This window comes from Budorcas taxicolor, chromosome 7, assembly GCF_023091745.1.
Source record: "Budorcas taxicolor isolate Tak-1 chromosome 7, Takin1.1, whole genome shotgun sequence".
Classification (NCBI taxonomy): Eukaryota; Metazoa; Chordata; class Mammalia; order Artiodactyla; family Bovidae; genus Budorcas; species Budorcas taxicolor.
In genome coordinates, this window is record NC_068916.1 from 70,986,364 (window position 1) to 71,008,784 (window position 22,421).

General features: G+C 39.7%; 1 protein-coding gene across 2 annotated transcripts in view; it reads left to right on the top strand.

Moving 5' to 3' along the window:
* Window positions 1–22,421, top strand: part of TTC1 (tetratricopeptide repeat domain 1) — a 48,491-nt gene that overhangs the window by 7,410 nt on the left and 18,660 nt on the right. For both annotated transcript variants that reach the window (XM_052643592.1, XM_052643591.1), the window contains exon 3: window positions 22,102–22,162. In XM_052643592.1, the coding sequence (XP_052499552.1) occupies window positions 22,102–22,162 (61 nt within the window). The remainder of the gene's footprint in view (window positions 1–22,101; window positions 22,163–22,421) is intronic.

Below are 22,421 nucleotides of genomic sequence, written 5' to 3' on the forward strand. Positions count from 1 at the left end.
CCATATAAAGGGAGCACTTAGTGTGAAGGTTGTACGGTAGCTGTAAACTTGATATATTTTTGGCATGGGCTTCCCTGGTGGCTCAGATGATAAGGAATCTGCCTGCAATGCAGGAGACCTGGGTTCTATCCCTGGGTCAGGAAAATCCCCTGGAGAAAGGAATGGCCACCCCCTCTAGTATTCTTGCTTGGGGAATCTCATGAACAGAGGAGCCTGGCGGGCTACAGTTTATGAGCGTGCAAGGAGTGCAAGGCCTGGGAACTGGAGCAAAGTGATTAAGCAAGAGAATGGGGTGATGAAGTAAGAGAGAGTCTGATGATGGAACACCTGGAGAGCCGTGAGTAAGGAATCTGAATTTTTTTCTGAGTACACAGATGGAAAACAGATGGGAAATTTTAAGCCAGAGGAAAGATGAAAGTTATTAACCTTTTATTGAGAGTATTCTGTTGGTCATGGGGACAGGGATGAGGCAGAACACTTAGACCAGTTAGGGCCTAATCTGTAGCCTGTGAAAGATGATGGTAGCTTGAACTGTGAACTGAGTGCAGATGAGTGAGTACTTCAGGATACATTTTGGAGGAGGAGTTGATGAGACATACTAGCTTCCTTTGGGAGGGCTGGACAGAGGAATAAGCATGATTCCTTGGCTTTGGCTACCTGGTAGCTGGTGATGCCCATTAGAAATAGGCAGATGGTGGAGGGCTTTTTGAGTTTGTCAGGTCTCTGGTGACTTCATTTTTGTGTGTAAATGAAAAAGGTTTTTTATTTTAAGCCGGAGTGCAGATTGCATCCTTTTAATGGATTTGCTCCCTGTTGCCAGTTGTTTGCGCATCGAATTCATTTACAAAAAGTCTGTTGCTTGGTGAGCATGGACTCAGAGCATGTTGTTTCTGCGATTTTAAAACATTTTCCTTAGGTTCTGAAACTGTAAAGGATTGTATTTTCCTTTAGGGCTGTTTAATCTTTAACCAGGAATAGTTACTGGTTTAGTGCTGAAGTTCTTTATTAGTCTTTCCCCCGTCACTCCCATATTTCTTAAATCACACATTACTTTATCCTTTTGATTTCCATGTATCTGCTGCCTCATTGCATTATTTTTTTAAAAAAATATGATTTGTTTTGTTTGTTTGTCTGTGAGTGGTCTTAGTTTCTGCATGTCGGATCTAGTTCTCTGACTTGGGATTGAACTCAGGCCCCCTGTATTGGGAGCATCGAGTCTTATCCATTGGACCACCAGGGAACTCCCGGTTGCATTGTTTTCATAATCTTATCAGTGTTGTTGTAATCCTGGGCATGGTTACCAGGAACAGTTCTCTTGGTTGCTTCCAGAAAGCTTTCAGTAACTTAGTGCCCTGCATATTCTGTTAACCTCATGAGAAAACCCCTTCTGATTTGTTCTTTCCCTTTTATCTCATTTCTAATGTGCATTCTTTTGAACTAAGGTTGCCATATTTATTAATTTCATAGTGTTTACCAGTATTAAGTTTAATGAATGCTACTGACAAGTGATTAAATCCTAGAATTTAAGAACTGGAAGGGACCTTAGATTTCTGATCCTGATTTTAAAACAGGGGAAGTAAGGGTCATTTACTCTAAAACTTTTGGAAGTTATTTGCTGATGAAAGAGTTAAAATGGAGTTCAGTGTTTCTTTTGTTTGCTAAGGAAGATCTCATTGTGTAGATCATTGGTTCTCAAACTGAATTGTGTCTGAGAATCACAGGAAACTTACTTATGCAAAGCCCTGAGAAGTGTCTGCTACCACAAAATTGTGAGGTAGCAGCCAGGAATCTCCTTTGTTAACAATTGAAGTAAGCTGATTAACAGCGTTGTGTTCATTTCAGGTGTGCAGCATAGTGATTCAGTTGTTCAGTTCAGTCGCTCAGTCGTGTCCGACTCTTTGCGACCCCATGAGCCGCAGCGCCAGACCTCCCTGTCCATCACCAACTCCCAGAGTCCACCCAAACCCATGTCCATTGAGTCTGATGCCATCCAACCATCTCATCCTCTGTTGTCCCCTTCTCCTCCTGCCCCCAATCTTTCCCAGCATCAGGTCTTTTCAGATGAGTCAGCTTTTCGCATCAGATGGCCAAAGCATTGGAGTTTCAGCTTCAGCATCAGTCCTTCCAATGAATATTCAGGACTGATTTCCTTTAGGATGGACTAGTTGGATCTCCTTGCAGTCCAAGGGACTATCAAGAGTCTTCTCCAACACCACAGTTCAAAAGCATCAGTTCGATTCAGTTGTACTTTTTCTCAATTATATTTCTTTATAGGTTGTTACAAGATATTGAATGTAGTTCCCTGTGCTATACAATAAATCCTTGTGGCTTATTTTCCATGTCATTTTGGTTCAGGTAGAACTGTGACTGCACTTTGGGAGACAGAGAGCTCGATGGCTGGAGATGACTAAGCTTCCAAAACAAGAAGTATTGACTAATCAGTATACTGACTCCATCTAACATCAGAAGAGCTTGCTAATAGGATATATATATATATATATATATTTTTTTTTTTTTTTACCCTGATCTTGTGCTCAGGGTTCTAAAAGATTAAAAGAGTTGGACAAAATTTAAGCAGTACCAAAATAAGAAAATTTATTTCTGTTGAATTGAGTTTTGGGAGATGGGATTTTCTGAGTTAAGAAACAGGAAACTGTTTCCAAGATCAGTTGTCTTTCCTCAGAAGGACAACGCTTAGTGAGAGGTTCTAACTACAGCTTCAATCTAGAGATTCTCCCTCCAAGCTCCTAGTAGACTAATAAAAGTGACTTGTGGAAAGAGCAAATGTGTGAAGCAAATGATGTCTTATTTCAAAGAAAACAAAACTGAAGCTTCTGTTTCCTTCTTAATGATAAGCCATTCCCTTCGGGATAATTTGTAGGTCAGTGGATTAGCACTTTCAGTGTAGGGTTTCCTCTTCCTATCTAAATAGGGCTGAGGCAGAAAGTTTTGTTGTCTGTGCTTCCACTTTCCAGCCCTTCAGCAAGTATGTAACTTTTTTTATCCCTCTTTTTTAGCCAGGTAAGATTGATCTTTGCTTACTGTGCTTTAAAAGTTAGTACTTTCTTATTTTGTAGCAATTACTTTACAAAGCTGCAGGGGGAGGCAGAGAGCTGCTGATAGATTTAGTGTGGAAATTAATCTGCGGATAGTGAGTCTCTTGTTTTTCTCCCTGTTGTCTATAAACACATATTCACTACAGAATTATTTAATTAAGAGAAGTTTTTTTAATGTACTTAATGCAAATTTTTATCATTTAATAATGATAGATGGGATATACACTTGTAAGTTCCAAGTCAAGCTTATTGTATTTATGTTTTGTTCACTGATCTGAAGTATAGGAAATATCCCTAGCCAGCCACTGCATCGAGAGAGTCTCTGGTGGAGAAGTGGTTGTTTTGTGATTAAGGGAACGGTTGAACACCTTCTGATATTTTTTCCAGGTTACACCAATATCTAAAGTTGTGTCAGTTGAAATTCTGTAGGATTCTGAATTACAGAAAGCCATTCCCTATACTGAGCTTAAAGAGGAAGTCACCTGTTTTTTCCCAGTAGTTATAGATTTTTACATTTAGATCTGCAGTCCAGTTGGAGTTTATTCTTGTGTGTGGTGTGACATAGAAATCCAAATTTTTCACTTTCCAAATAACTACCAACTTGTCCCAGGACTGTTTCAAAATGTCCATCTTTGCCTCGAAGATCTCGTTATATTTTAGTGTCAGCTGAGTTTGTTTCCTTTCCCAAATGCTTACCTTCTTCCTGTTTGTCAGATTATCACTTAAATTTACGTTATAGTGGCATTAGAACCTCATTTAGACTCAGATTGGATTACCAGAGATTTGAGTAGTAATAAAATAAAATAACTGGAGAATTATTTTTAAAGTATAAAAGCATGCTGTGGAGATTGCTTTCTGCAGTATAATATTTCAGTTCTTTCATAAAGGACTGTGCCCCATGTCATGTGAAATTATTTTACCCTATGACCCAAGAAAATAATTTTCTAGAAAACAGAATAAAAGATCCCATGTATCTGTATGTTTGTAAGGGCAAAGAATAAGGGAGACCTGAGTTCAGTCCCTGGGTTGGGAAGATTCCCTGGAGAAGGGAAACGCAACCCACTCCAGTATTCTGGTCTGGAGAATTCCATCGACTGTGTAGTCCGTGGGGTCGCAAAGAGTTGGACATGACTGAGTGACTTTCACTTTCAAAGAACAAGTACTTGCAGATTGAATTCATCCATCTTCAAGGAATCCATTTTGCCAACTTACTGGAAAATGAACTTGGATTAACTGTAGAAGAAAAACCCAAGACCAGTGGTACAAGTCCCTGATTCACAGTGAGGTAGAGGTTTATTTTTAACACAGGTCTCAGAATCTTTATAGATCAGGTCTCTGTGACTTGATGACATGTTCTGAAGTAGTGTCATCTTCCTTTCAGGTGCCCTAATTCTTGGTAGCAAGGGAATTTAAAGTCATTTTTTCTTTAGGACAGTGAAACGCGTATGCTCTGTGCTTATTACCTTTCTGCAGCAGCTTCTGTGTCTGGCTCAGTTATTCCTTCCTGCAAACACTTTGTTATTTTCATACAGTGAAAGACAATATACTCTTGTAGTTAAAAGCATGAAGAGTTAGACAGATCTGTTCTAGTTCCATCATTTAACTTGGTATGCTGCTACTGCTAAGTCACTTCAGTCGTGTCCGACTCTGTGCGACCCCATAGACGGCAGCCCACCAGGCTCCCCCGTCCCTGGGATTCTCCAGGCAAGAACACTGGAGTGGGTTGCCATTTCCTTCTCCGATGCATGAAAGTGAAAAGTCAAAGTAAGTCGCTCAGTCGTGTCCGACCCTCAGCGACCCCATGGACTACAGCCTACCAGTCTCCTCCATCCATGGGATTTTCTAGGCAGGAGTACTGGAGTGGGGTGCCATTGCCTTCTCCAATAATACTACCTTCCTCACAAAGTTGTTGTAAGGATTAAATGACTAGCACATGAAAACAATCAGGAAGTGTTAGTTGTTAGCTAAGTTGTAGCTAAAATTCAATGTGAGTGTAGACTGCAAAATACTTAGGGGTCTAGAGTAACCTCTAAGATCTCTTGAGTCTTTTTTGGACACGTTTCTCACAAGGTGGCAAGCATAAGTGAATATTTCAAATTTTTAGAATTATGTTAACCTCAGTTAATAATACATAAATTATTCTTCAAGTTAATTTATGAAGAACAGATTGACTGTTTGCTGGGGGATGTGGGACTGGGGTGAGAAAGAAGGTATTACAAATTTGGAAGGGACACCTGGGAAGCTTCTGAGGTTCTGGCCGTTTGTCCTCTTTATGTATTTTATAACTCTACTTTTAGGTGCATATCCATTTTTATAGCTATTATATTTTCCTAACGACTCTCTTATCATCATGAAATGTTCCTTCTTTGTCTCTAGCAATATTTCCTGTCTTTAAAACTATTTAGTCTGATACTTCTGTAGGCACTACTATAGACAATATTTTCATCCTCCCAAAATTTATATCTTAGAAGCTTACTCCCAATGTGATGGAATTAAGAGATGGAGCCTGGGGGAAATGATTAGGTCGTGAGAGTGAAGTACTCATGAATGAGATTTGTGCCCTAATAAGAGATCTAAGGGCCCTTGACCATTCTGCCACATGAGGCTGTAGTGAGAAGACCCTTAGGATCCAGAGAGCAGGCACTCACCAGATATTGAATCTGCCAGCCCCATAATCTTAGACTTCCAGCCTCCAGAAAGCTTGTTGGTTATAAGCCACCCAGTCTTTGATACTTATGTGATAGCAGCCCAAACTAAGACATCCACTCTATTTTATGGTTACTGATTCATATATTTTTGATATCCTTAAACTTTCACCCTGTTTGCATGTTTGAATCTGAAGTGTGTCTTAGAGACAGCATGTGATTGGATCTTCTTAATTTCAGTGTGACAGTCTCTGCCATTTCATTAGTGTTTAGTCCATTCACATTATGCTTATTGACATGGTTAAATTTATATAAGACATTTTGTCTTCTATACATCTCATGTCTTTTTTATTCCTTTTTCTTTTACTATAGTCTTTTGTGTTAATTTGTTTACTGTACTATTTTAATATTTCTGATTTTTTAGCCATCTGTTTCTTAGCTAAATTTTCTTGAAAGTGAAAGTCGCTCAGTCGTGTCCAACTCTTTGTAACCCCATGGACTGTAGTCCATGGAAATGTGCAGGCCAGAATACTGGAGTGGGTAGCCTTTCCCTCCTCCGGGGGATCCTCCCAACCCAGGGATCGAACCCAGGTCTCCCACATCGCAGGCAGTTCTTTACCAGCTGAGCCACAAGGGAAGCCCTAAAAGAGAAAATAACGTGTTTATAGAGCATTTGGTGTATTTCCCATTTATAATGCCCTTCATTTCTTCAGGAACTTTTACTATCCGGTGTCATCTTTCTGTCCAAAGGACTTCCTTTAATATGTCTTGTAAGGCAGGTATGATAGCAGCAAATTCTCTTGTCTTTATCTGTGAATGTCTTTATTTAGCCTTTGTTTTGAGGTATGGTTTTCTTAAATATTTAATTCTTGATTGACAGTCTTTTTTCTTTTACCATTTTGAATGTGTCATTGTACTGCCTCTGCCCTTCATTGTTGCTGGTGAGAAATCAGATATTGACAGTTTTGTTGTTCCCCTATACTTAATAAGTTGTTTTTATCTTGTTGCTTTCAGATTTTGTCTTTGAGCAGATTTGACTCTGGTGTCTCTAAGAGATGGATCTATGTACTTGGGGTTCACTGAGCTTCTCGGATCTTTAGATTAACTCTTTTCATCACAGTTTTGAGATTTTTAGTCACTTTTTCAAATATCTGTTCTCTCCTCATTTCTGGAACTCTAATCACATGTACTGTGACGGGTCCAATTTTTTTTTTCCATCTTTTTTTCCCCGGCCTTAGTTCTTCAGATTGGATGTCTATTGTTCTAACTTCAAGTTTACTTAATCCTTATGCCAATGCAGGTCTGCTGAGCCCATCTGTGAATATTTTATTTCAGTTATTGACTCTTCCATCTTTGTTTTCATTTTGTTTCTCTTTGTAAATAACGTCTGTCCTTTTTCATGGTTCTGTTTTTTTAAATCATCGTCATCATGCTCATTTAAGTTTTTAAACATACTCCTTTTAGTTTTTTTCAACAAATTATATATAAATGTTTTTTATTTTTTATCATCTTAAAATTTTAAAAATTTATATTGGAGTGCAGTTGATTTATAATTTGGTTAGTTCGTATATACAGCAAAGTGAATCAGTTATGTGTGTGTGTTATCTATTTTGTATTTAGTAGTGTGTGTATGTTATTCCTAATCTCCCAATTTATCACTTGCCTGTGTTTTTCCTTCGGTAACCATAGTTTGATTTTGAGATTGGTGAATCTGTTCTATTTTGTAAGTAGGTTCATTTGTATCATTTTTTTAATTAGATTTCACATATCAGTGATTTCATATGATATTTGTCTGACTTAACTTCACTTAATATAATCTTTTGATGATGGCCGTTCTGACCAGTGTGAAGTGATATCTCATTGTAGTTTTGATTTGCATTTCTCTAGTAATTAGTGATGTTGAACATCTTTTCATGTGCCCTTTGGCTATCTGTATATCTTCTTTAGAAAAATGTCTGTTTATATATTTCACCCGTTTTTGATTGGGTTATTTGGGGTTGGTTTTTTTTTTTTTCGAACTGCATGAATTGTTTGTATGTTTTGGAGATTAACCCCTTGTCAATTGCGTTGATTAAAAATATTCTCATTCTGTGAGTTGTCTTTTCATTTTGTTTATGATTTCCTTTGCTGTGGAAAACTTAGTTTAATTAGGTCTCATTTGTCTATTTTTGTTTTTATTTTCGTTACTGTAGGAAGTGGATCAAAAAAGATACTGCTGTGACTTATGTTGAGCCTATGTTTTCCTCTAAGAGTTTTATAGTTTCCAGCCTTAGTTTTAGTCTTTAATCCTTTTCATTTTTGTCTATGGTGTTAGGGAGGGTTCTTATTTCCACTTTTTTGCATATAGCTGTCCAGTTTTCCTAGCACACTTATTGAAGAGACCATGTTTCCTGCATTGTATCGTCTTGCCTCCTTTATCACAGATTAGTTGAAAATAGGTGCGTGGGTTTATCTCTAGATTTTCTGTCCTGTTGCCCTGATCTTTATTTCTATTTTTGTGCCCGTACTACATTGTTTTGATGACTGTAGTTTTGTAGTGTAGTCTGCAGTCGGGGAGCCTGATTCCTCTAACTCCCATTTTTCTTTCTCATGATTGCTTTGGCTATTCAGGGTCATTTGTGTTTCCGTACAAATTCCTAAAATTTTTGTTCTAATTCTGTGAAAAATGTCATCAGTAATTTGATAGGGATTGCATTGAATCTGTAGATTGCTTTGGATAGTATAGTCATTTTGACAGTATTGACTCTTCCAATCCAACAACACTATATATTTTTCCATCTATGGCATCTTTGATTTCTTTCACCAGCATCTTGTAGTTTTCTGAGTACAGGTCTTTTTGCCTCCTCAGGTAGGTTTATTACTAGGTATTTTATTCTTGATGTGATGGTAAATGGGATTGTTTCCTTAATTCTCTTTCTGATCTTTTGTTGTTTATAGAAATGCAAGAGATTTCTGTATATTAATTTTGTATCCTGTGACTTTACTAGATTCCTTGAGAAGCTCTAATAGTTTTCTGATGGCATCTTTAGGATTTGCTGTGGATAGTATCATGTCATGTACAAACAATGACAACTTTACTTCTTACCCAATTTGAATTTCTTTTATTTCTTTTTCTCCTCTGATTGCCATGGCTAGGACATCCAAAACTCTGTTGCGTAGAAGTGGAAAGAGTAGACGTGCTTGTCCCTGATCTCAGAAAGCATGGTGTGTGCGCTATCCGGTCTAACTCTTTGCCCTCCCTTGGGCTGTCCCTGTCATGCTCCTCTCTCCGTGGGATTTTCCAGGCAAGAAATAAGAGTGGTTTGCCATTTCCTTCTCCAGGGGCTCTTCATGACCCAGAGATCAAACCTTCATCTCCTGCATTGACAGGCAGATTCTTTACCACTTGTGCCATCTGAATGATTTAAAATTTTCACCATTGAGAGTGATGTTAGCTGTGGGTTTGTCATATATGGCCTTCATTTTGCTGAGATGGGTTCTCTCTGTACCTGCTTTCTGGAGATTTTTTTTTTTTTAATGATAAATGAGTTTTTGAATTTTGTCAAATTCTCTTTCTGCATCTATTGAGATGACCGTGTGGTTTTTCTTCTTCAGTTTGTTCATGTGGTGTATCACACTGATTGATTAGCATGTGTTGAAGAACCCTTGCATCCCTGGGGTAAATCCCGTTTGATCATGGTGTATGATCCTTCTAATGTATTGTTGGATTTGATTTGCTAATGTTTTGTTAAGGGTTTTTGCATCTGTGTTCATCAGTGATATTGGCCAGTAATTTTCTCCTTTTTGTGGTGTCTTTGTCTGGATTTGGTATTAGAATAATGGTGGACTCCTAGAATGAGCTTAGGGGTGTTCCTTCCTCTGCAGTTTTTTGGAAACATTTCAGAAGGATAGGTGTTAACTCTTCTCTCAATGTTTGATAGAATTTGCCTGTCAACATTTGTTGCAAGTGTTTTGATCACAGTTTCAATATCAATACTTATGATTGATATGGTCATATTTTCTGTTTGTTGTTCAGTCTTGGAAGATTGTACCTTTCTAAGAATTTATGATCTTTTGTATTTCTTTGATGTCTATTGTAACTTCTTTGTCATCTCTAACTTTATTGTTTTGAGCCTTCTGCCTTTTTGTATTGGTAAGTCTAGCTGAAGATTTATCAATTACAACTTTTCAAAGAACCAGCTTTTATTTTTGTTGATAATTTTCCTTTGTTTTCTTCATCTCTGTTTCATTTGCCTGCTCTGATCTTTATATCTTTCCTTGTACTAACTTTGGATTTTGTTTGTTCTTTCTTTAGGCGTAAAGCTATGTTTGATATTTTTTGTGTTTTCTAAGGTAAGATTGCATTGCCATAAACTTCCCTCTTAGAACTGCTTTTGCTGCATATCATAGGTTTTGGATCGTCATGCTTTCATTATAATTTGTGTGTAGGTATTTTTTTATTTCCTCTCTGATTTCTTCAGTGATCTACTGGTAGTTCAGTGTCAGATTGTTTAGTGGCCGCATGTTTGATTTTTTTTCTTTACAGTTTTTTTTTTCTGTAATTTATTTTTAATTTCATAGTGTTGTGGTCAGAAAAGATGCTTGATATGACTTCAATTTTCTTAAATTTACTGAAGCTTAATTTCTGGCCCAAGACGTGACATATCCTGGAGAATGTCCCATGTGCACTTGAGAAGAAAGTATATTCTGCTTTTGGATGAATTTTTCTATGAATATCAATTGTCTATCTCGCCTAATGTGTCATTTAAGGCCTGTGTTTCCTTATTGATTTTCTGTCTGGATGATCTGTCCATTAGTGTTAGTGGGATGTTAAAGTCCCCCACTATTACTGTCAGTTTCCCCTTTTATGACTGTTAGCATTTGCCTTACATATTGAGGTGCCTCTAGGTTCGGTGTATACATATTTATAGTTGTTACATCATCTTCTTGGATCGACCCCTTGATCATTACATAGTGTCCTTCCTTGTCTCTTGTAACAGTCTTTTTTTAAAAAGCCTGTTTTATCTGATGTGAGTATTGCTACTTCAGCTTTCTTTTGGTTCTATTTGCACAGAATACATTTTTCCATCCCCTCACTTTCAGTCTGTATGTGTCCCTGGATCTGAAGTGGGTCTCTTATAGGCAGCCTGTACACAAGTCTCATTTTTGTATATACTCAGCTATTGTAAATCTTTTCGTTGGAGCATTTAATCTATTTACATTTACAGTAATTATCTATCTGAATTCTTAACTACCATTTTGTGAATCATTTTCAACTTGATTTTGTTAGGTCTTTTTTTCCCCCTTCCCCTTTTGTTCTGTTGTGACTTGAGGATTATCTTTAGTGTTGTGTTTCCTTTTTTGTGTGTGTTGTAGTTTTTTGGTTTGTAGTTCCCCTGAGGTTATGATATAGCAGTCTATATCAGATCAGTTCAGTTCAGTTGCTCAGTCATATCTGACTCTTTGCAACCCCATGGACTGCAGCACCCAGGCCTCCCTGTCCATCACCAGCTCCCGGAGTTTACTTAGACTCACGTCCATTGAGTCGGTGATGCCGTCCAACCATCTCATCCTGTCGTACCCTTCTCCTCCCGCCTTCAGTCTTCCCCAGCATCAGTCTTTTCAGATGAGTCAGTTTTTCGTATCAGGTGGCCAAAGTATTGGAGTTTCAACTTCAGCATCAGTCCTTCCAGTGAATATTCAGGACTGATTTCCTTTAGGATGGACTGGTTGGGTTTCCTTGCTGTCCAAGGGACTTTGAAGAGTCTTCTCCAACACCACAGTTCAAATGCATCAATTCTTCAGCACTTAGCTTTCTTTATAGTCCAGCTCTCACATCCATACATGACTACTGGAAAAACCATAGCTTTGACTAAATGGACCTTTGTTGGCAAAGTAATGTCTCTGCTTTTTAATATACTATCTAGGTTGGTCATAACTTTCCTTCCAAGGAGTAAGTGTCTTTTAATTTCATGGCTGCAGTCACCATCTGCAGTGATTTTGGAGCCCCCCAAAATAAAGTCTATCACTGTTTCCACTGTTTCCCAGTCTATTTGCCATGAAGTGATGGGACCAGATGCCATGATCTTAGTTTTCTAAATGTTGAGTTTTAAACCAACTATACAAGGTTGTTTTTAAGTTACTGGGCTTTTATTTTCAAAGGCATTTCCCACTTCCTGCAATAGTAGTCTCATTTCACAGTTGCTGGTTTTAATATCTTATTGGTATGGATGAGTTTTTACATTTACTGTTCATTTGCCTTTATTGGTGAGCTTTCCCACTTGTGATTGTCTTGTTTGTAGTTATGGTCTTTTTCTTTTTCCTTCCTTTCTCCCCTCACCTCCCCCCAACCCCTGCCTAGAAAAGTTCCTTTTTATCATTTGTTGTAAAGCCAGTTTGGCAATGCTAAATTCTCTTAGCCTCTGCTTGTCTGTAAAGCTTTTGATTTCTCTGTCAAATATGAATGAGAGCCTTGCTGAGTAGCATATTCTTGGTTGTAGATTTTTCCCTTTCATCACTTTTAATACGTCATGCCATTCTTGTCAGCAGAGTTTCTGCTGAAAAATCAGCTGATAACTATGGGGATTCCCTTGTATGTTAAAGTTATTTGTTACTGGTAATGTTTTTCTTTGTGTCTAATTTTTGTTAGTTTGATTAATATGTGTCTTGATGTGTTCTTGGGTTCATCCTGTATAGTAATACCTGTGCTTCCTTGACTTGAGTGTTTCCTTTCTCGTATTAGGGAAGTTTTCAGCTGTAATCTCTTCAAATATTTTTCTCAGGCCTTTCTCTTCTCCTTCTGGGACCCCTAAAATGTGAATGTTGGCACATTCAGTGTTCTCCCAGAGATCTCTGAGATTGTCCTCATTTCTTTTCATTCTTTTTTCTTTGTTCTGTTCTGTGGTGATGATTTCCACCACTCTTCCAGCTCACTTACTCGTTCTGCCTCAGTTTTTCTGCCATTGATTCCTTCTAATTTAGTTTTCATTTCAGTTACTATGCTGTTCATCTCCATTTGTATTTTAAATCTTACAGCTCTTTGTTAACAGTTTCTCGTATCTTCTTGGTCTGTTCCTCCATTCTTTTTCCGAGATTTCATATCATCTTTACTGTCGTTACTCTGAATTCCTTTTCAGGCGGACTACCTGTCTCTTCTTCATTTAGTTGTTCTTGTGGGATTTTATCTTGCTCCTCTGTCTGAAACATACTTCTCTTGCCATGTCATCTTCTGTAGCTTTCTGTGTTAGTGGTCTCCTTTCCACAGGGAGCAGGAGAGTAGTTCCTGCCGCTCCTAGTGACTACCCCTTGGTGGGTCTTGTCCGTCTGGTGGGTAGGGCCGTATCAAGGGGTATGTTTTGAGGTGGCTGTGAACTCAGTACAGGTTTAGGCAGACTGATGTTGTGGTGACCAGGGCTTGCACTGGATATTGAGTGGGACCTCCCCTTTGCTCTGTGCTTGTCACTGCCCTGTCAGGGGCGGGATCTGCTCCCTTGCTATTGGAGTAGGAGCCCCCAGAGGTGTTTCTGAGGTGCGATTCTGAGCTGTGGTGCAGGATAGGTGGGACTGGAGCACTCCCACGGGAGCGCTCCCTGAGGGCCTCCTTGGAGCTGCTCACCTGTGTGTGTGCCCTGTCGTGTCACCTTTCACCGATGTGCGGGCTCACGGGTTACACCATTGTCAGCACTGCTCTCAGCCCTGTCGTAACCCTGGGTAGGCGTGTGGTTGGCCCTGGTGTCTCTCGGGTTATTTTCGCCAGGCCACCAGCACAGATTCACTGAAGGTGGGTCTCAGCACTGCAGTAGCCATGCCCCTGGACCTGCTGTGGTAGCTATGGAAGCAGCTCAGCCTCTGGCCTGGCCCAGCCCCCGTGTGTATCTGCCCACAAAGCCCGCAGCTCTAAAGCTGGACCCATCTCAGCTTTGAGAGCACTCATTGTTTATTGGGCTGTTCTGTAGGTGCTGAATTTACAGAATCAGCAGCACGGATGTAAATCCAGAGTTCGCACAGCCGTGAGCAGAGATATCATCTCTTCTCTCTCAGTCGCATGGCTCCTGGGACTCAGCCCCTTTCTGCATGTGGGCTCCCTAGCTGGTTTCTTCTCCTGAGGCTGCCCCACGGCACATGAGCCTGCCCAGGCAGAATGGGGCCAACACATGAAAACCCGGGTTTGTGAGTCTGCCCACATGTGATGGGAAAGCCACCCCTCCTGTGCCCGTGGTGACAGGGACCAGTGTGAGGGGAAGAGGCTACAGTGGCGGCCGTGCCCATCATGTGCCGCTCAACCACAGAGCTTCATTTCTATGGAGGCCCAGGCTTCTTCCACAAGCATTCCTGGTGCCTGGTTGTGGACTTCCTCGCTCCCATCCCTACAGGCTGTTTCTTCATAGCCAGCAGCAGTCCTCTACCCGGGTCTGTTCTCCAAACCCCACGTTCCAGCCCCCAGCCCCCATCTACACTAGCAGACCCACACTTGAGGCTGGGGTGCGCGGAGCTGTGGCACGCACCATCCAGGTAGGTCTCACTTTGTCCTGCCTGCCACTGACCGGTTGCTCCACTCTGCTCCAAGCCCCCAGAGCTCCTTTTCTGACCCTGCTGATCTCCCTGCTGGTGCAGGGGCTTCCCCAGGTGCAGGACTTTTTCTTTTCCTTCAGCTCCTCACCCCTCCCCAGGAGTACAGGTCCTGTCCTGCTTGCTCTCTTCTTTCTCTCTTTCTTCTGTCCTGCCCCTCCTGTGGGGATCTTGTTTGTCCTTTCAGGTGTCCAAGGTCCTCTGCTGGCTTTCTGCAGGTACTCTGTGAGAATTGTTCCATTTGTAGTAGTATTCTTGATGCATTTGTGGGGAGAGATGAACGCCATGTTCTCCTGCTCTGCCATCTTGATTCCTCCCTTCTATAGCCGCTTTTTGTGGGTTAGATCTAGTATCCCTGTATAATCAGATATTTCTGTCAACTGCTGCTTTTTCCTGATTGTGGTCAAACTTACTCTTTGCCTGTCTTACATTTTTTGTTGTTGTTGATGAATCTGGGTATTTTAAGTAATATTGATGCAGCTGTAAAGTCTGACCCTCCCCTGTGCCCCAATATTTTTGTTGCTATTTTGCCTGTCTGCTTATATGTGTAGTAATTTATCTGGACTTACCTGGACTTAGCTGTGTGATTCATTTCCTCTGGGATGTGTGGCCACTGATGGCTCTGTTTAGTTGGTTTTTGTTTTTGTTCTTGTTTTCTTTGTTGTTGTTGTTTTAATTTTAATTCTGGCTTTCTTGAGGTCGTGTCTGTTTCCACACAGTGTAGCGGCCATCCAGTACTGGTTAGAGATTATACTCAAACATATCAAACCAGTATGGCTTCCACTTACTATCAGTGGATCTATATGTGAATTTAGAAGTATATTCCAAGTTGAGATAGTTTTCAGGTCTACACCTCTTGTGTTTCCTTAGTACGTGTGCACAGGCTTCTGATAAAACAAGGATGCGTGAATAGTTTCATCCTTCTTAAGCGTGCACACCAACTCTAGTCAGCCAGGATATGTGAAACGCTTGTCAAGTGCATCTGTGTCTCTCTCTCTTTTTATCTTCCCAATACATTTGTCTGTCTCTTTTACGTTTGTCTTTGCCCAACCAGGACTGCAACCACAGATCAGTAGAACCCCTGGCTTTCCCCATTTGCTTGGCTCTCAGATTACAGGACCACGAGGCATGGATTATTTAACCTTCTTTCAATCAAGTCAGTCCTCCAGCAGTAAAACTGCTGGTTATTCATAGCCTACCTTGTGGTGTGAAAATTAGCACACCGAATGATGGGAGGAAGAAAGGGAGCAGTCCCTAGGAAGTATGCCAGGGATTTATTTTCATGGTGATTTCCTGAAGTTCAATAGTTTTTCATAAATAAGCATTATTCACATTGTCGTAAGCCTGTCATCCATTTCCAGGACACTGAAATGGTTGTGTTTGATCTTTTTGTCCAGTTTTGTAGTTGCTCTTAGAGGGTTTGGAAACCTCATTTGGCCACATCAGAAGTCTCACTTGGTATTGTTTTGAACTGTGTAAGTATTTTACACTTTCAAATGTTAAAACTAAATCAGAAAGGATAAGGAAAGTTAACCCTTAAAATGGATTATAAACAGAAACAAATTGCTGTAGCTATATCAAATTGGTTACATGTTAGCATAACTATTTCAAGTTAATTACATAGAGAAGGTAATTCCAATAAATTTGGCTGTATATCCTTAGTAGAATATGTTCTAAAGTTGGAAAAAAAATGAGATCTTGAACTTTATGTAGTAGATTATAAGTAGTGATAGTCACATAGTATTTGAAACTTTTTGTTTATTGTTGGATAGAGCAAAATGAGTTAAGTATTTTGCTGTTACTGGGATTTCTGTGTTATTTCTTTATTTACTCCTGGGATTTCTGTTTTATTTAAGATGTATTTTCATGAGTCTCTTCACTGAGAGGACCTAAAAGCAATGACTCCCTCATAACAACACCTAGATCTTGGTTTTGAAAAAATGACTGATTCCAGGTACAGGGAAGGCAGAGTACAAACTGTTGCACTTGGACTATAATGTATGCCTGCAGCAAAGCTTACCCTTAGGGGGATAGATCCAGGCAAAGATTCATGCAGATCCTGAGAGTGGGCTAAGAAGTCTTGGATAAAAAGTCTGGAGTATGGTCTAAAGAGGTCCCACAGGAGGAAGAGTGCAGTCAGAGGAGGAGCTTGACTGGCCTATTTTGCCCAGGCCTAAGGGATGTGCAGTGTTCTTCAACTCATGAAACCATCTAAGCATTTTGTAACCATCTAGACTTTCTGCAGTGCTTTTAAAAAAAATTCTCTTATAATTTTTTAAAAATTACCTGAGGTAGAATTGAATTGCCCAGTTAGAGGTGTTTTGTACAGTTTACATTCAGAGGAAGATCATGTGGGGAAGGAAGTGAAGGTAGTCCTGGGGAAGAGGTCTGGTTTGTGTTAGACTTGGAAAACAGCAAAATTTGGTTTGGGCAGTTGAAAGGAAAATCTGGAAGAAAAACAATGGCATTTCCAAAGTGGGTGCATAAGAAAAGAATGAAGAATAAGAGATCCAACTATGTAAAAGAGAGGACTTGTGTAGTAATGGGAGATAAGACTGAGTAGGTTGGAATAGAAGTTTGTTGCAAAAAATAAAAGATTTCTGAATCTTAAATTTTTTTTTAACCTGTAAAACAGGTAGATACCTCCATGTGCATCTCTCAGAATTGTCTTGGGAAGCAGATGAGTAGAGCTCTAATGTGTATCACAGCAGATGTAAGCAGTGAAATCTATACTGGTATAGATATAAACTATGAACTATACTGGTCAAATTTATAGTGAACTGAGTAACAGGCTGAAAAGTTGGCAGTTGTAGTGATAACAGTTGAAATAAACTCCCTTCATCAAGGGCATTGTGTTTTTGAGGTTTTCCGTGGCAGCCCCTGTGATGATTCACAATGCAAAATAACCTGTTTCCCCCTGAGCTTTCAGTAATGGGGAGGTCTACTGAGTTTAGAGTCCTGTAAAATTCCTTTGGTGCCTATTCTTAAGGAAATAAAATTCTAGAACACATGTTACCCTATGAGGCCTCCCCAGAATCTGGAGGCATGTGAGAGGGCCCCTAACCACATCAGACCAGAACCTGGAAGATTTGCACCCAGTAATGCTGCAGGATACCAGCCCTACCAGTTCCCTTACGTGTGATGCTCTTTGCACTTAGCAGGCTGAGTAAGACTTATGTGCTATGGAGTCTGTCCTTGGATTCCATAGCATTCATTACACAGCGTGCGTGCCATCCTTTGGTTAAAGAATGTGTTCCGGCGGCAGAATAAATCCTAGTCTTTGTACTAGGATCAAGTTAGTCTCCTGGCACAGCCGGGAGACAGTGCAGCTTTCTTTTCAAAGTGCTATTTTTAGCTGTTGCCAAGGAGATATTCAGCATGATATTGATAATTGCGTTAATCCTCAATTTAACACAATCTGTGAAAGCAACAGCTCTTTTCCAGTGTTTATTACTTAATGGGTCACTGAGTTGTGATTTATCAGACCAAAAAAATAAAATGCCTTCCTTAGAATAATTGGCCTCTGTAGTATGTTCAGAGCCTCTTGGCCAGTTCAACTTTTAGGCCTAGTTGTAACAACACTGTGAACTTCTCTCAGGCTGCCTGCTCAGGCTGGCCCCTGTCAATAATTCCTTCTGGGTATACTTTGGATCTAGGCTTTACTCATTGGAATATTAATGTTCTAAATTTACCAAATAATGATTAGACTCTTAAAGCACACTTCACAAGAGCCTGATCTGGCAGTCTGAATGACCTATCTGTGTTCATAGAACATTCCTGGTAAGTTGGCATTGGAGAACAGATTATAGATCAGAAAGTAGCTTAAAATTAGAGAGAGTGAAATTATTAATGGATGGGCATTGAATTCTTAATAACTTGATGAGCCACCCTTCCCTGAAGAATTTTTATTTTTGATAGTACTGTTTTGAAAATATATATATTACAGACCTGTGATGCATTTATTCATGTGATCCTGTAATTTTCTCTTAACTCATTAACATGCTGTCCTGCATTAATATATTTTCTAATGTGAAACCAATTTTTCATTTTACTGTTAGAACTGTATTAGCCAGTGATATATGGTTGTTTGTGTTTGTGTGAATTTAAGATTGATTGAATAAAGTCACTACTATTTATAGGGTTTTCATTTTACCCTAATTGAAATTATTTTAGAATTTTTGTGGTTTTTTTTTTTTTTAACCCATTTCTCCACATACCCTCCTGCCCCAACCTTTGAGCTTGGTGTTTTTTGTTTCATAATTTGTTTAGATTCTGCTTATAAGAGGGACCGTATGGTGCTTGTCTTTCTCTGATTTATTTCACTTAGCATAATGCCCTGGAGGTCTATCCATGTTGTGGCAGATAGCAAGACGTCATTCCTTTTTTTTTTGTCTTTTTTTCCTAAGATGTCATTCTTTTTATGGCTAAATAGTATTCCTTTGTGTGTGTATAACCACAGTTTCTTTATCCATTCGTCCTTTTTCTTTTTTTGAGCTATGACTCTTCTGTTTTTGGCTGGGTTGGGTCTTTGCCGTGTGCAGGCTTTCTCTCATTGTGGTGAGCAGGGGCTGCTCTTTGTTGTGGTGGGCGGGCTTCTCGTTGCAGTGGCGTCCCTTGATGCAGAGCACAGGATCTAGGCGTGTAGGCCCGCCCGCTGTAGTTGCAGCAGGTGGGCTTAGTTGCTCTGTGGTGTATGGGATCTTCCTGGACCAGGGATTGAACCTGTGTTCCCTGGATTGGCTGGCGGATTCTTAACCACTGGAAAGCCAGGGAATTCCCTATCCATTTGTTCACTGATGGCCCTTTCGGTTGTTCCCATATCTTGGCTGTTGTATATAATGTTGCAGTTGAACATGGGGATGCACTATCTTTTTGAGTTAGCACTTTCATTTTCTTCAGATAAACACCCAAAAGTGGACTTGCTGAATCATATGGTAGTTCTGTTTTAAAGTTTTTAAGAAATGTCCATACTGTTTTCCATAGTGGCTTCACAGTCCTACCAGCAGTGCACAAGGGTTTTCTTTTCTCCACATTCTTGCCAACACCGGTTATTTCTTGTCTTTTGATAATAGTTATTCTAACAGGTGTGGAATGATATCTCATTGTAGTTTTGATTTGCATTTCCCTGCTGATTAATGATGTTGAACATCTTTTCCTGTTCACCATGTATGTCGTCTTTGGAAAAATGTCCATTCAGATCTTGACCCACTTTTTAATAAGGTTGGGGAGTTTTTGCTTTTAAGTTATGTGAGTTCTTTATGTATTTAGATATTACCCCCTTATCAAGTATATGATTTATAACTATTTTCTTCCATTCATTTTGTTGATGGTTTCCTTTACTGTGCAGAAGCTCTTCAGTCTGATGTGGTCCCACTTGGTTATTTTTGCTTTTGGTGTCAGATTCAGAAAATGATCACCAAGACTTACTTCAAGGAGCTTACCACCTCTGTTTTCTTCTAGGAGTATTATGGTTTCAGGTCTTACATTCAAGTCTCTAATCCATTTTGAGTTAACTTTTGTGTGTGGTATAACACAGTGGTTTGTTTTCATTCTTTGGCATGTGGCTGTTCAGTTTTCCCAGCACCACTTACTGAAGAGACTGTCCTTTTCCCATTATATATTAGTGGCTCCTTTATCATAAATTAATTGACCGTATGTGTGTGGGTTTATTCCTGGGCTCTCTATTCTGTTTCCCTGATCAATGTGTCTGTTTTTATGCCAGTACCATACCATTTTTATTACTATAGCTTTGTAAGTGTAGGTTGAAATCAGGGAGCATGATGCCTCCAACTTTGTTTCTCCAGGTCACTTTGTCTATTTGGGGTTGAAATAACTTTTAACTGGATTCATTATGGGGTTTTCTTTGCTTCCAGCATAGAATTCCCTTTCTTATGTGGAGGAAATTCCCCTTATTGAGTGCTGGTCAGTCCCCCTGTTCACTCTGTTCTCTTGACAGCCAAGGCATGTGACTATGCTTGGCTCATTGAATGCTTCTTACCAAAACTTTAAATCTAAATCAGGACAAAAAAAGGGGAATGGTTAGGGTCTGTTGGCTGTTATTACAGCCCTATCTTGGCGAGACTTTTCTCCTAGAAGACACATCAATATTTTTTAGCTTTTTGACTTCAGAATTGCCTTGAGTCCTGTCTGTTTTATAAGCCCATATTTTAGGCCTCCCCATGATTGTGTGAGCCCCATGGTAGCATTCCAGTAAACTTAAGCCCTTAAAAAAAATTTTTTTTCTTTTTTGCCCGAGATAGACAGTCCTTTTGCTTGCCTCCAGAAATCCTAACCGGGCTTCCCAAATGGCTCAGTGGTAAAAAAAATCTGCCTGCCAGTACAGGGAGATGTGAGTTTGATCCCTGGGTCGGGAAGATTTCCAGGAGAAAGTGGCAACCCACCCCAGTATCCTTGCCTGGGCAATACCATGGACAGAGGAGCCTGGCAGGCTACTGTCCGTGGGTTCGCAAAAGAGTCAGCCGTGACTTAGTGTCTAAACAACAAAAAATCCTCACCAGTTCAACAGAGGATATTACAGTTCAGGCACCTTCCTCTGGGTGGTAGTAGGTAAATGTGGCCACATTTTTGTATTTTGATTGTCACCACCACTACCCATCTTATTTTTTCCTGTATTCCTTTGGAATAGGCCTTCTTCAGATATGTTATATCCTAAAATGAATTATTATTGTCTGCTGAACATCTGGCCTATAATAGATGTCGTAAAAATTAGATTCTGTTTATACCTATTTCTTAGTTTCTTTATTGAGATTCATCAAGTGTTCTGTTTCTTTCAGAGTATAGTAATAAGGTATTTGCAAAGCACCCAGATCTCAGCAGCTCATTTACAGATCTTCTCCAGAAGCATTATATTTTTTAAATTTGGTTCAGGATGTCGCTTGTACTGTCGATGAATAAGTCTGCTAATTTTGTGTTCTCCCATTGGCGTTTTTATTGAGTCAGAAACTTCAAGAATGAAGGAAGAGATTTTTGGAGATTCTCTTTTTTTTAAATGCTGTCAAAGGTGGCATGCTAGCTCTGCTTATGCCGGCTAACTTGCCGAGGTGTTCAGGGCTGAGAGAACATAGGGGCTCGGCACGTGTCTTTTTTGCCCCACAGACTAACATTCACTCTACCTTTGAGTCCCATGAGTGCCCTACCATCTGCATGAATTTCTGTTGATAGAAGAGGCTAGGAAAAGAGATTTCTCTGGGTTTCTTCAAATTTCCCTGTGTTAGCCTGCTAACAGCATACCACCTGACCCTGCAAACAAGACTCATCCCCCATATTATACTCTGCCAGCCTCTGTATGCCTGCTTATGACACAGAGTGCAGTTGTAGCTAAATAAGTATGACATTGTTTATTTTACAGAAAAATAATAGCTAATTTTTGAACCCTTATTCACCAGTGTATTGGAAGCTTTGCATACATATCACGTTAACCCATAAATCTATTAGCTTTAATTTTTATATGAAGAAATTAACGCCCAGAAAGATCTGAAACTTGTCCAAGGTCATCTGCAATTAATAAGTAGCAGATCTAGAATTTTAATTTATAAAGGTAAGCATACCAGTGGGTCTATTAGTTTCATTTTTAGTAAGTGGAAATTACTGTTCCATGCAAAAGCCAGAAACAAAGAAAACCTGGGTTTTGTCTTTTTAGTGTCAAGAATTCACTTGATGTTTAGCCAGATGGTCATGTGTTTTTTTTCTGTGTGTTTGAGATTTAGATAAAACTGACCCAGTTCTCAAAAGTCAAGCTGCTGGCTGTTGAATAGCCTAATGTGTAATGAAAGCTGGCCTTTCTGTTCACTTATCATAATACTGTATTTATGTCATTCTCTGATCTTTTTCAGAGAAGGAGAGAAGAGAGCTCTAGACTAAAGGAGGAGGGAAATGAGCAGTTTAAGAAGGGAGGTAAGATGTGTTTTTCAGCGCTGATGCTGGCTGTCTTGACTCCTCATTCTTTTGTAGAGTCTGTGAAGAAACACTGAAGAATGTTTGGAAACAGCTAGCAGATCTGAACTGCTAACAGTACTGAAGAACAAAGCTCTCTGAGTTTTTGTTTTGGGAAACTAATCCAGAATGTTAAAAGGCTGTTTGCCGCATTGCTGTAAAAAGAGGGTCTCAGTTCCTCACTTAGTGACAGTGCTGTGAATACTGGCCCCGTGTGTCC